Raw genomic sequence first — 15,248 nt, 5'->3', positions numbered from 1 at the left:
AATGCAGCACACAGACAGAAATGCCACTTAAGGGGAAGGCAACTCTTCCAATCTGTTTTCCATAAACATGTACACTAACAAAGGATGCCCCCAAAGGAGATACATGTTACCAAAACGTCCATCTCAAGAAAGAAAATGGCTTTGGCTAGGCAGCTGCCTTGGCTTTTTCCAGCAGCTCCATTCAGGTATGGGTAGCAGTACTAATAGGGCCATCTCCTGCTTCAAAACAACCCTGCAATCTCTAGCCACCACCCAGCACCATTCATTCTATTCACACATCTCTCCAAGCTGTTTTTCAGGTTGCTGACCCTTTTAGGGCAGCAGCTTCCCTATGCAGTACATCATGTGTCTCTTGAAGTTGATGTGGCTCTACTCAGCAGGGCTAAAAAGCTGTTACAGGAATCTGTACAAATAAAAAGGGTGGGAGACAAAAATGGATCTTTCCTCCTCCTCCTCCTCCTCCTCCTCCTCCTCCTCCTCTTGTCTCAAAATCCTGTTACCCACAAATGGATAAAGCATAAGGCACAGAAGACCTGCTCCAGGAGACGATGGCAGTGCTGGGGAATGGTGCTTCCAGACAACAGCCATGTAAGTGAGAATGGGGGCAAGCCCCAATTCAAAGGTAATGGCACAATATTCTGTCCACAAAAGCCTTCCATAGATATACCGACAGTCACCCAACAAGACACGTGACCTACCCCAGAGCACTTGTAGTATTTGCATGGAACAAGGGAGAACTTTCCATCTACTCCTCACCCAACAACTGTAGCTCCCACCCATCAAGGTTGTGGCTGCAGCTGCTGCTTCGTAGCTGCAGGAGAAGTTCACTGGGGATCTCTCACGCACACCATTCTCCACTGGTCTATGTGTGTGCTCTCCCAGCACTTTAGAGAGGAAGCACACAGTAAATTAATTAAAGGGGAAAGGGAGGAAAATGTGTAGGAGTCAGCAGTGTGTCATTGGGGGGGGGCAGGATATGGAGGGAACAATCCAAAAGAGGTGCCTCTGACACCCCTCCCATAACCACAAGCCCCTCTGCTCACATTCTGTTGCAACAGCACTCTGGAACGGGACGGCAAAGAGAACTGCATTTTCTGATTTGCAGAGGTTGCTTGCAAAATAATGATTTGACAGTAAATGTAAGTCTGAATCTCCAGGAATAAGACTCTGCAAGAACAGCACATTCCAAACATTTCCCCATCTGGAAATCCCACATGTATAAGACCAGATTGTGTACAGCAGGAGTAGAGAATCTCAGGCGCAGGGGCCGAAGGCAGCCCTTTAACACTCTCTGCCCAGCCCTCGGGACTCTCCTAGGCCAAAGCCACCCCACTGCCACACCCCCTGCCAGTTTTGCTCTCTGCTTTTTTGAGTGGTTTTGCCTGGCTACAATGTGTTTTCAAACTGTGATCATGCTTTTTGCATGTCTGGGTGGAAGATGGGAGAGATGTAAGTGGGTGTGGGCATGTAGAAACCTCTTGATTTTTGTGCGGCTGAATTATAGCCTACTGTAAGGTAAGAGTCATATTCATTGCTCCACCCACTTGTGCCTCTGGCCACACACATATTTTTTTTCTCTCACCACATCCACCTCTGGCTTGCTGGCCCCAGAAGATTGCCTGTAGCAGAATGCAGTCTTCAAGCTGAAAATGGGTTTCCCACCCATGGGTCTACTAACACAGCAACAGCTTCCAGGAGACATGAAACATTATTTCTTTCTGCAAGCTAAGAAAGGGAAGGAGCTCGGAGGCTTGTAAAAATGATGCAGAATGCCATCAATGTTTTACACCACGTAGGACCCTCTCCAGTTATCTACCCTCCCCCCCCCTTTCTACAATCAAGCAGAAGAACTCCTGCTGCTGAAAGGTACAATATTGCCAGTGAAATATCCACCAAAAATGTTAAATATAGGCCTGCTGTAACTCTCATTTCAAATAAAGCAGCTTTTTCTCCCCTGCTCAACATCTGGCAGGAAAATTGACTTAGCAGCTGGGTGAAATGAGACTATATGGCTCAAGCTGGGATAGCATGTGCACCCAGAATGGGGCATTAATTGGATACAATCCCACAGAACCAAGTGTGCTATGTTATACTCAAGTGTGGATCCACCAAAATTAATGGGCATGACTAATTTAGGTCCATAAGATTCAAATGTGTCCATTAGTAGGGTACAACCATGGGTGTAGCCATGGGGGGCAACCCCCCCCCCGATCAAGTAAGAAAATACAAATAATCAACTAACTGACCAATCACGTCGGTTCTACCCCTCCCAACAGAAATCCTGGCTAAGCCCATTTTTTTTCCATGCTAAAAAAGAAAAGCCAAGCCTAACAACAGGGCTTGAAATGACTGCTGATCAGTTGATTAGGACTGATTTGAAACTCAGATTTGGGCTGGGATCAGCTGTACTACACAGAGTTCCCCAGGGGAAGTGAGCAGTACAGGCAATACCAGTAGGCTTGAAGTTACCACCTATAGGCACAAACTTCAAGTCCTGCTTTCTGCAGCGGCTGGCTGTGCTATGGGGAACTCCCCAGCACAGTCAATCCCAGTGGGCTTGCTCACACCACCTATTAGCTGAACCAGTAGGAACATACTTTAAAGCTTTCAGCTGTACTTTAGTAGCTAGATGGACTGAGATATCATAGTGGCTAGAGCATGAGACTCCTCATCTCAGGGTCTTGGGTTCGCGCCCCATGTCGGGCAAAAGATTACTGTATTGTAGGGGAGGTTGGACTTGGTGACTCTCGTGGTTCCTTCCAACTCTACAATTCTATTATTATCTCTACTTGCCTACTTGAGGTGTAGGGCGGGTGGGCATGGTATGGAGAAAACAGCCTCGTGGATCAAATTGGAATACTGCACAGAGCCTAATTAAGCCCATGCTCAGTTGATATCCCAATGCAATGGTGATACAACACTGTTGTATGGGGACTGAGAATGAAATGGTATGATCCTCAGAACAGAGGATGTGAATCTCCAAAGGAGGAATTCAGTGTCATACAATACCTATCATTCCATCAGGGCAAACATTTTGGTTTGCCAGACTCAACAATCTCATCTCTCCTCCCTCCGTGTGCTGCTCAAGGGACTCTTCCAATTCCCTTTCCAAGACAATTTTGAGGGAACGGGGGAGCGAGAAAGTCTCACTATGTAAGTCAAAGTCCTTGTGCAGAGCTTATGCTGTCAGGACTTATTAGCAGAATTCCACCCCAAGGCTCAAACTATGGAACACCAGCAAAGCTACCTCCCTGAACTGCTCAGTTCAAACTTAACAATCCTGGTCAAAAAAAAGTTGCTTTGCTGAATCAGGAGCACACTGCATACTCCTCTTTCCCCTCTCTTGCCTTCCTTAATACCATATAATACGTCCATAAAACTGTCTCAAAACCACTTTCTGTGATGTCCAACCATAGTTTAATAGGCTGGATCAAAGGGGTCACTCAGAACCTGCTCTCTTGGTTTGAACATCTCAGGAAACTGTGGCTTAAGATACAATGTAGAATGGAAAAAAGGTCACAAGAGTGAAAAGGAAGAGCACATGGACACAGACTCTCACATCTGAACTGACACATTCACCAACTCAATCAACACATCAGCTCCAAAAGAGAGCTGCCCATCCTAGCTAGCTGCTTCAAAAGAAGACAGCATTGATAAGAAAGTACCTCACTCCTAAAATGTTAAGGAGTCTGAGGACTACAACTCTGGGTAGGAAGTGGTACTGACTAATCACAAGTTAGAAAGAAGCTCATAAGCATCTCACATAGCCTGAGTTTTTGTTTTTTGTTTTCCCTAAATCAACACTGCTCTTTTCTTCCTTTAAAAGGTTACAGATACAGGGAGGAATGTGCAACGGAAATGTCTTTGTAATGTATCCCAAAAAGAACACTGTGCTCTACTCCCTCCATCCCCAAGAGAAAATAAATCCTGATAAAAATCATCTCCTTCGCATGCATGCAGGCATATTCTTTCTTTCTTTCTTTCTTTCTTTCTTTCTTTCTTTCTTTCTCTCTCTCTCTCTCTCTCTCTCTTACCCACACTCACACACATGCCTTCAAACCTTCTTCCATCAAGGTTTATGTCTGCTGAAAGAGTGGAGTGAAGTCTGTAGCTAAAGGATGCTACCAGAGACCAGTTAAAGTCTTTAAAGCATACACTTTTGTGGCTTTCTTCTAAAGTTACATACGTTTACATAAAAAAATAAGTATGTGAAAAGGAATTTGCTCTCCTAGTTCATTAATACTCATGTGAGCCAGAAATGGAGACCTAAACAGGGACCTAAAACAGACAGTGACTTGTTCAAACTGCAATCCTATACACACCAGGGGATAAGACCCATTGAACTCAGTGTGGTTCAGCTTAGCCATGCACAGGATTGCTCTGTCAGCGCTGATTGTGGTAACTGTAAGATTTCACAGTGATATCTCACAGGAATGAACAGAGGGTGATGTGAATTGCACTCAGCAGGCATTAGGGTGGGGTTTGGGAAGAAGAATTGAAACAAACAATATCATAGCCCCAAGAATTCATACAGATATTTCACGGTCGGGCTACAAACAAGCTATTACATCCATGGTTCATATGCAAACCCTGATACCACTGTTATTTCTTCTTCTTCAGGGGTTGTCTGCTCACTTCTGAAGGTCAAGTTATAACTCTGCCTGAGGAGAAGAAAGGTTATACCATTCCTGATATATCGTAGTAACTCAGCAGTTGTACCAGTTTGTGGGCACATTCCCTTGCAGGAGTTACTATCAGCAATGTGATGACCTCACTGCTATCACACAGTTTATCATCCATGCCCAAGATGATTCCTCAATTTTCTCCTTCAGAGTAAGTGGGAAAGTCTTTTTTAAAAGTCAGATAGTCAGGAAGAGGATTAAGGAGACTGATGAGCTTATCATGAACAAGTTTAAAATACAACTTGACAAGGCATAAGAAGCCCTTTGAACAAGCTCTTCAGTGGAACAGAGGAAGGCATTTTAAGGAGCAAGAGCCCAAAGATAAAGCTGGAAAGGTACAAATTAGAAACTAAGGCATCGTTTCTTGCAAATGAGAGGACAGGAAGTAAAGGACAGGAATGGATTCCACATAATTTCTGCTCTTAGATCAAGATTCTCCTTTTAGCTGATTAATATTCTACAGCCTTTTAAATGTGTCTGTGGGAAGTGGGGATTATCGTTTTGCTGCTTTGTTTTACTTATTTACTTGTTTTTATCCTGTATTTTATTCTGTGAGCCATGCTCAGATCTTATGATGAAGGGTGGCTTACAACACATAAATCTTAATAATTAAATAAAATAAACAACCACCTGGCTTTTAGAAGACATCTGAAGGCAACCCCGTATCGGGGAAATTTTTAATGTTTAATGTTTTACAATTTTTATATGTGATGTAAGCCACCCAGAGTGGCTGGGGAAACCCAGACAGATGGGCAGGGTATAAACAATAAAATTATTATCATCGTCATCATTATCATCATCATCACTATTATTTTAACAACAACAACAACAGTTTTTAAAAACTTAGGGGCCATCTGCACTATAACTTTAAAGCTGCATCTTGCCATTTTAAACAATCATAGCTTCCTCAAGGATTTCTAGGAACTGTTGCTTGCTAAGGGTAATGAAAGATACTAATTTAAATATATAATGCCGATGGGGCCTTACTGTGATAATGCAAGTAATTACCTTCTTTTTGTCTTCCAGGAACAGGATGTCAACCAGCATGGTTGCAATGAACATGTAACAGAGATCAATGGAAGGGCCACAGCCAGGGTTAGAAACTGAGATAGAAAAGCAAGGAGCTAAATGGTACCTTAAACCTAGGATAAGGGCTCTGCTATGGAGTATCTAGGTGTGCTTTTTTTATAACAAGAATACAAAGCTGAAAATGAATGAACTGCAGCTACAATCTTATGTTCATTTTTCACATAATCTAGTCATCATCTGAATACTGCAAAAAACAAAGCCACACTTCACCTATCCCGCCCCCCTAATATCCTTATGAGGGTCCCTTCTCCAGTCTTCAGAGAGTGGCTGGAAGTGGGGTGGCAGGAAAAGGTCCTCCTTCCTGCTGGAAGCAGCAGTGGCAATTTTAATCTGGAATCTTAGACTCAGTACTGCGCCCAGAGCTCAGAAACTTCTCGCATTAATGAAATTCCCTGTTGCAAAACGTGCCCAGAACAATGGGAGTTTTGAACGCTGGCCACAGCTCACTGACAGACCACATGCTTTACATGAAAAAGGCCCCAGTCTCAATCCATAGGATCTTCAGGTATGGCTAGGAAATAGAAAGCCCTGGAGAGCCACTGCCAGTCACTTGACCTTGCTGAGCTAGACAGGCCAATGGCCTGACTTGCGATAAGAGTTAAACATTAGCAAGTGTCAAAGAAGAGTGAGCCAATGTTCCAAGTTAACTCTTTGTCAGCAAACACACAAGTTTCACAGACTTGGCAGAGTGTCGGGCCTAATAAGCACAGCAACTCACCCCCCCCCTTAGGTCTTTCCCCATGAAACAGTTGCTGAGAGTGAAAGTCCCCACCTTCCCACAGGTGTATAAGCCCTCTCTTCTCCAGGGCTTTTCCCAACCAATCGGGGACTGCGCCTGCATCTCCCTCTTGGTATCTCTTCTGGTCCTGGGAAACCATTGGGAAGGGAGCTTGTCTGAGCAGAAGGGAGAGACATCCCGGCTTCTTCACCAGCCTGACTCGTCTCTGCCTTTTGGCACACACACCCCCGCCCCACTTGCTTCAGTTTCTGATTCCGGACCTCTTTCTGCCACTGACTCTCTCAGCTCACTAAGCCCTTTTACCTCTTCATCTTCAGACACCTCTTCCTAGTCTTCTCCCTCTTCTCCCTGTGACCACTCATCATTGTCCCACCACCACTCCCCAGGCACTGCGTCTTCTTCCCTTGGTAGTTCCTCAGCTGGTTCCTCCCATCATTCCTCTGCGTCCAAACAATCCGTGACAGCAAGTGCATGTACAACAAAATAAGCAACACCCTCCTTTAAGCCACCTAGCAGAACGGAAGTTAACACTTGTTTAACATTCTTCATGCTGGTATCCTGTAAATCAAGTTGTTGGCCTTGTGACATTTAATCCTGTTGTTGAACATGAACCATTCCTCAATATAAACCCCCACCCCTACAAGGCTGCAACAGGATCCAGTTCTGTACTGTGTGCTGTAGCAAGGCAGGAAAACTGCAACAAACCAAGTCAGACTATTGATCTGTCTAAGTACTGATGCCCTACACAGACTGGCTGGGGTTTCAGAGATACAAGAATTGAAGCTGGGACCTTCAGCTTGCAAAGCAGATGTTCTACCCCTTTCATACATATATATGTGTGAAAACTGCAAAGACGATGTCCTGTCTTGACACGTGGGAAGAAGAAGAAGAAGAAGAAGAAGAAGAAGAAGAAGAGGAGGTTTGGATTTGATATCCCGCTTTATCACTACCCGAAGGAGTCTCAAAGCGGCTAGCATTCTCCTTTCCCTTCCTCCCCCACAACAAACACTCTGTGAGGTGAGTGGGGCTGAGAGACTTCAGAGAAGTATGACTGGCCCAAGGTCACCCAGCAGCTGCATGTGGAGGAGCGGAGACGCGAACCCGGTTCCCCAGATTACGAGACTGCCGCTCTTAACCACTACACCACACTGGTGGGGTAGATGTTAGCAAGATAAAGGCATATAAGCAAAACACAACTTATCTTCGTTGTACAGATGGATCAGAATTGAAGCCGGGGGGAGGGGTGAAAAAAATTTGATATGCTGTCAACCAAGCAGAATCTCTGCAGAATTCTAATGATCTGACCAAAAGTGCCTTATAATTTTTAAAATTACCAAAATGTTAGGCCCTGATTTTCATCTTCTCTGGGATGGGACTGGTAGCGTCCCTCTCCGGACAAGTTTTTGCTTTATATTAATTATAGTGCAGCAGAGAGACTTCATTAGCTTCATAATTTAAAGTGAAATAAAAGGTTTCAGAGGCAAAGAAAATATAGCTCAGTTAGTAGAACATGAGACTCTTAATCTCAGGGTCATGAGTTCAAGCCCAAAATTGGGCAAAAGATTCCTGCAATGCAGGGGGGTTGGACTAGATGACCCTCATAATCCCTTTCAACTCTACAATTCTGTGATTCTCTGAATACTTCCTGAACCTTCCATTCATGAAATTGATTTGCCTCTATTAACCTCATTTTGGGGCTTAACTGAGCTTCAGGACTGGCTGCAAACTACAGTTCTCATCAATTTATGACGCACACAAGGTAGCAAAGGCTAAAACAAACTGCAAGAAGAAACAAGTCATATGGTACTGTAAATATACTGAAGGATCCATCTTCCAAAATATGTTATTTTCTTCCCTCTACCCATGGAGAGGAGAAGGAGAACACTCTGATGGTGTTTCCTGCTTGGCAGGGGGTTGGACTCGATGGCCCTTGTGGTCTCTTCCAACTCTATGATTCTATGATTCTATGATTCTATGATTCTAAGGGAAGGGAATGCCTCCTACACCAAATGCCACCGAAGGATCACCTCCCAAAGTCCAGCTGGGAAGTGACCTGTAATTTACAAAGTGTTTGTACAACCCCCATCACGTCCTAGCCAACGTCTTTAGGCAACTAATGCAATACAGATACATTTAAAGCAATAATAATAATAACAACAACAACAACAACAACAACAACAACAACAACAACAACAACAATAAATCCTGCCAAACAATCATAACACTGTTGTGGGTGGGGAGGGCACTGCTGGGCTGGGAAGTGGCGTGTACTGGATTTGGCTGAGGCCTGGACCCCAAGACAAATCAGGCCTATTTGGGGGGATTCAGACCTTGGTTGAGTCAGGTTGAGACATACCCAGATTGCTACAGATCGGGCTGAGCAGGCCAGATCCACCCAGGGTGGGTGGAAGGAAGGAAGGAGAGGCAGGGGTGAGTGAGAACAAGGAAAAAATGCAAAAAAATGGGGCAAACTAATGGGCAGCTTCCTCTTTGCAAGAGAAAGGGGGGGGATTTCCTTTCCCACTAGGCCACGCTTACTTATCACCCTCTGAAGTGAGAAGCAGGATAAGATCCCGTCAAGCAGGAGGATCTGATCCTGTGCAGCGCTGAACCTTCACAAGCAACTTCCCTTGCACAGAGGTAAGCTGCTAACATAGGAGCACCACCACACAGGATCATATCCTCCTGTTTAACAGCTGTTAAGTAGAAAGATCCAATCCTGCACAGTTCCAGTTGCTGCACCTTCGCAAATGGCTTCCATTGCATTCCCTTAATTGGGAGAATTCTGATTTTATTTTTAAACCCTTTGTTACGGATATGTTAAAATAGGATTGTTAAAAACCCTTAGACCTGCCCTTGAATTGCTTCAGGAACAGCACAGGGTAAATTAGCACGATCCAAGGCTCACAGTTCAGGACCACAGGAAAGACTGTTGTAACAGGAACCATGGGCATAGCCAAGGTGGGCAGCTGCCCCCCCCCCCCCGTCATCAAAATCAATAAATACAAATCTGAGGTTTTACTTCCCCTAACAAGAGCCTGCCCCCACCCCAACAAAAATCATGGCTATGCCTATGACAGGAACCCATCCTTAAAGTCCTTTCCCCCCAATCTTCAGCGCACAGCAGGGAGAAGAAGAGAGAACTGGTACAGAATTGTTGTGTCCAAATAGTCATATTTCCTCAATATAAAAGGATGTGAAGTCTTAACTATGAATCTGTCCTACTAGTCTGGTTGGATGTCAAAAACATCTAAAAGAGCAAAAGCCCTATGCAAAAAGCTCCCAGAGGCCTCTCATATTCTCCTACATTTCACATTTTGTGGCAGCCCATCCCTTTACCCAGGCGCAGACAACGAGAAGATCATTCTTATGCAGCAGCTGAAGCAAGAATGAGGCATTTCAGATGCAAGGACTGGTGCCTGGGATAAAACCAAGGAGCCAAAAGACTCAGTAAACAGACCCACAGTGTATAAAAGCCAAGTGTCACCCAAACTGCAAAAGTCCTGCAATAGAGAGGAAGGAGAAATTATTGTGTGTCCCAGGAGTTGCTACTCCAAGCCAAGGTTTGTTGTTATTGCTAGCGCAGATCATGTCCCATCAGCTACACAAATTGCATAATAAAACTAAGCAGGTCCATCCAGCCCAGTTCCACTTGTGCTGAGGAGGAACAGCTAACAGAATGACATTGCAAGGCAACAGCATTCAGCAGGTATGATTTCTTTTTTAATCTTAAAACTCCCTAAAAGGTAAAGGTAAAGGAACCCCTGACCATTAGGTCCAGTCGCAAACGACTCTGGGGTTGCGACACTCATTTTGCTTTATTGGCCGAGGGAGCCAGCATACAGCTTCCAGGTCATGTGGCCAGCATGACTAAGCCACTTCTGGCGAACCAGAGCAGCGCACGGAAACGCCATTTACCTTCCCGCTGGAGTGGTACCTATTTATCTACTTACACTTTGCTTTCGAACTGCTAGGTTGGCAGGAGCAAGGACCGAGCAACGGGAGCTCACCCCGTCGCGGGGATTCAAACTGCCAACCTTCTGATCGGCAAGCCCTAGGCTCTGTGCCACCCGTGTCCCTAAAACTACCTACCTTGACTATAATGGACATTGACACAAATCAATTTACTATGAAGAATTGTACCACTTCTGCACATTGACGAAACATTGCTGGCCATGTACTCTGGAGCAAATTGCCACTTGGGCTGAACACTCTGCACAGCTTTGTTCAAGGCAAACAGATGTCCGCTCCTGCTTTGTACAAACGCCACAGAGCCAACCTTGAAGGCAGGCCATGCTCATGTGCCTCGGTCTGAAGCAAGGGCATGTTGTTCTGGAAGACTAAGAGGTACATGTGCTCCCTTGCACAAGGGCCTTTTGGAAAATTTCCACCACTACCCACATTTGCTTCCTAAGCAGCGGTGGGACTGTTCATTTTCACTCCTGTCATATATGCCATGATACCCAAAGAGCGCCCTCACTTCACACCTTCTATTATCAAGAACAGCAACTATTTTGCTCCTTTGTGGAAACGCAAGCAGGTAATTCAAGTAGAAGATACTCCATCTACAGTCACCTAAATCAAATCAAATCAAATACCTTTATTGGCATCACAGTATAAAACAGATTTAAAATCACTGGGATAATTAAAAGGACAAGGGTGAAGCTGTCAAAGGTCATAAGGTCACACTGTGATCGTGTGCACTTATATATTCTGCTTCGCCCTGTCTGTTCCCCAAAGGGATGGTTTGCTAAGAACCTTTTTGGGTAAAATTGTGCAGCCACCTATATCTAATGTTGCCAGTTTGATGTTATCAGGATGGATACTATAATTTCCTTTCTCCCTCTAACCTTATTACCAACCTGTGGGCCATGGTTATTCCTCTCCTACAAGCAAGAAATCCAAGTCAAGAGAGACAATTTGTGTATGATGACTCAGAGAAACCATGACCAAGGGATAGAGCCAACCACAAGTCTCCATCCAATTCTCCATCCACTGGAGCATAAAAGGCAGGACTTGTAAGCTAAAGCAGTTTCCCAGTTTTCTAAATCCACCAGTCACTTGGGCACATGTAGGCTATGCCAAAGCAACAACCACAAAGCAACTTCATGGTTCTTTAAAGTGCTTGTGACAGAACACCTATGTCCTTCAAAGCAAGGTGGAAAACTGCCTTTGGTTTCACATGGGTCATGGAGAATCATACCAAAGCCGCACAAAGGCAGAGAGTTGGCTGCCACAGTGAGGAACAGAAACCAGCAAAATCCCCTTAATAGCTCTGCCACTGCAACCTCAACCTTGCCTCCTTTACCAGCAATGTGTGAAGTTATTCTTCAGGAATTTATTTAAAATGAACCAGCAGTATATCTTGAAACTCAAATGAGCTCTGGAAGCAAAGCTGGAAGAAGCATTGAACATATTTAAACAACAGCAGCAACGGTGACCAATAAGCCCCTAGCCAAGACATCTTGTGTGGTTTTCCTCTAAATAAATGCAACCTGCAAAAATCAAATAAATAAAACATGCTGGAAATTTTGCAAATTCTGGCCTTGCTAAATCTTCTACTCTGCCACCCAGGCACTCTAGGACTCAGAACAACTCTCCCATTTACAAACTAAATAAACCCAGACACAGCCTTTTCAAAAACTCAGCTACTGTGCTCCAGCACCACTGGCTTTTGGCAGGAGCAAAGCAGGAAAGCAAGGAAGCAGTAGGCATTTCTGATGAATAAAGCTCTCACACAGCGATGTCGTGCATCCAGAGCAGGAGGATGAAGGCGACCAACAAACAAGCACTCTCTCGCTTGCTGGGGAAAAAACAAACCAGGAAATGCCTCTAAGGCCTGTCACTTGCAGCTTCATTTCTGAGCACAGGGACAGCCAAACTCAATGGGACAGTCAAACTACCCCTGTTAACCAACTGCAGGACAAGGAACCTCCTTCCTTTCTGGACACCCTTCCAAGGGCCAGATGTCAGTGGCAGGTGAGGGCAGGGACAAATGTGAGGAGAGCCACAAATGCGACCTTCACCTTTGTACAGCAGGCTAGTTTCAACACAACTCCTACCTATCCTCCATCCAGGCAAGCAAGAAGCACTGCCAGAGTTCTAGGACACATTGCAGCCAGCGGGAAACACCCAAGGAGGCTGCAAAGCAGGCCTAGTGAGGTGTGTCACCTGAGGAAATGGTATACTCCTGGGGAGAGTCCCAAGGTAGAGAGGCCCAGACATCCAATTTTTTGCCCGCAGGCTTGAGTTTCCCCATCCCTAAGCCCGATGTTGTACCTGCTATATGAGAGTTTGCAGTTCAAAGCATCCCTTATAGCAGGAACATTCTAACTCACAATATCTAGGAAGTTCAACTCCAAGGATAAACCTGGAAATGCAGATAGGAAGGCAGGAAGGGCTCTCCCATTCCAAGGCAGTTGTGCAAATAGAAGAAGTTACTCAAAACGGGATCTGTTGTTGTCAGTACCACAAGTCCTCAACATCAGTAAATGACATACAGTAAAGTCAATAGCCCCGACTCTTCCCCCCACCCGCCCACATGTCCCCAAAGAGCATACAGAACATCAGGCTTATACAGAGAACATCAGGCTTGCGGGTAATCTGCGATGGAAGTGGGAGACAGGGAAAACAGAGACGAGAGAGAGACAGAAAGAGAACACAATGTGGCAGTCATTCTGCTCTGCTGACCGTGACTGGCCATCCGTGCAAAATGTTTTTTTCCTACCAAAAGACTGGTCCTTGAGTCGGTTCCAAGCGTTCAGGTCTCTCCCTTTGGGCGGTGTAGGTCTAGGCTGCAGCACCCACTCCGCACGCGGGGAATTGGGAGGTTTTGCTTTGAAGGAGTCTTCTACTAAAGAAACAATAGGGTCACTTTTTCTTGTTGTGTTTTTCTTTCCTCCCCAACTCCCTTTACAAGCACCCCCCCCTTCATTTAGAAAGCTTAGACTGGAATGTATATATATTCACAAATCTGCAATCTGTCAGGCATTCTGAGTGTGTTAAATATTGGAAGTTATACAGAGAGTGCTATGAACATCAGGCAGAAAGTGCACCAGGGTCAAATGATCTCTTAACAGGACAAGACTTCCTGTTTCCCATATTCCCTGTAAGCATTGGCTTGCACACAGTTTTGCCTCCACAGCCACTTCCCGTTTGCTAAAGTGGTCCATTGATCTCAGCACCCTTTAGTTTTTATTTTACTGGTGATATGAAGGCGTATTACAGGGGTGGGGAAGAAGCAGCAGCTGTACTCTCATAACTTGCAAGCTTCACTAAGGTCAAGCTATTGTTTCCAACTATCAGAGATCAAAACCATCAGGGATAAATAGACATTTCACTTATTTTGGAGATACAATATGTTTATGCACCACATCAAATAGTATCTAGGGTAAACATATGCAAACGAGAATAAGATTCCTGTACGTTTCCCAGATGTATAGTAGAAGAGCAAATTGCAGAAGGAACAGCTTTTCTCATCCCTGGAGAACAAACTGCACTTATAAAAAAAAACCCCTATTCTGTAAAACTATCAGAAATGCAGGAACCTTGTCCTTCAAACCTCTGATAATTGTACACGTGAAAGGGCTTCAAGCTTGGCCTACCACCTCTCCTCAAATCTCACGGCCATCAGGGGAAGTTGTTTGCAGCCTACAATGTCTGAGGCTCACAAAGACAGTTCAGCAGCCCACAGGACACTCTTGAATGCCAAGCCATACTCTGGTGATCAGAAATCTGAATCCACATCACATTCAGGACTAAAAGGCTATTCTAGCCCAGTGCTTTGAATAATTAAGAGTTCTAGTCAAATTTAAAAACTATTTTTGAGTGGATTGGGGAGGAGAGGCAGTCAACTAAATGACCTCATACTGAAAATGCCTGGTCCTCAAATGTGTCAAGAGCTTCTCTAAAAAGGCACAGCAGGCATACTGACACAGCTCTCCTCAGCCTAGATTGTATCTGTCTTGACTAGGCCATCAGGAAACAAAGCAGTCCATTTTATTAGACAATTGTCAAGGAGGCCACTTAGATTTTCCACCCTCACGAGCCCATGGGGCTGTTACCTCGCTTAGGCTTGCTCTACACATGCAGGGGGCATATTCTGGTTTTATTCAGAATCAGTGCTTTATTTCTTGGGGAAAGGGTGCTGGTAGGCACTGCGCCTGTTGCCGCTTGCCTGCTTACACCCCTACCCCCCATCCACTCGCTTGCTCCCCACCTCGCAGCTTTGCCTGGCGCTGCCTCCTCACCGCTTCCCGGGGCGGCAGGCACAGCCTCCCAGAGGTGCTTTGGCACAACCCTTTGACTACTGGCAAAGCGCCCTCCAAGATCTTGCCTGGCGATCATAAACAATCTCTCCTAGAAAAGGAGGGGATTGAGCATGTAATCACTGTCCCTTACACCCCACAACATTCAGCAGCAATCTGAAGGCAGGCTTAAGTTGCAGTTACAGGTACATTTGAAGATTAAATTGAACATGGGCCTACATCCTTTGTTAAGGATGAACCATGTGCAGGTGAAGAGAAGGCGAAGAGCCAAGAGAGTGAGAGAGACAGATGGCTGAGCGCCCAGCCCTTTTATTTGGGTCATGCCCATCTACCTGGTCGCACTCAGAGGGAGGTGGCTCCCAGAGGTTTGACTGTTTGAAGCTCTGTGTGCCCATTCTAGCAAACAGGAAATGTTGGACTTGACTGATCTATCTTTATATCCCACACTTTGGTGCAACCCTTTGACTACTG

General features: G+C 45.1%; 1 protein-coding gene across 5 annotated transcripts in view; it reads right to left on the bottom strand.

The window, feature by feature from the left end:
• LOC309523675 (low-density lipoprotein receptor-related protein 1) overlaps positions 1-15,248 on the bottom strand; it is a 217,355-nt gene that overhangs the window by 172,242 nt on the left and 29,865 nt on the right. For 2 of the 5 annotated variants that reach the window (XM_082207669.1, XM_082207671.1), the window contains exon 2: positions 13,238-13,363. The exons of 2 other annotated variants lie outside the window; for them this stretch is intronic. In XM_082207669.1, the coding sequence (XP_082063795.1) occupies positions 13,238-13,363 (126 nt within the window). The remainder of the gene's footprint in view (positions 1-13,237; positions 13,364-15,248) is intronic. One more of the 5 variants, XM_082207670.1, reaches the window with a different exon arrangement.

This window comes from Podarcis vaucheri, assembly GCF_965113315.1.
Source record: "Podarcis vaucheri genome assembly, chromosome: 2".
NCBI classification, from domain to species: domain Eukaryota; kingdom Metazoa; phylum Chordata; class Lepidosauria; order Squamata; family Lacertidae; genus Podarcis; species Podarcis vaucheri.
Note: the sequence above shows the minus strand (reverse complement) of the source record. Positions and strands in the feature narration are given on the sequence as shown.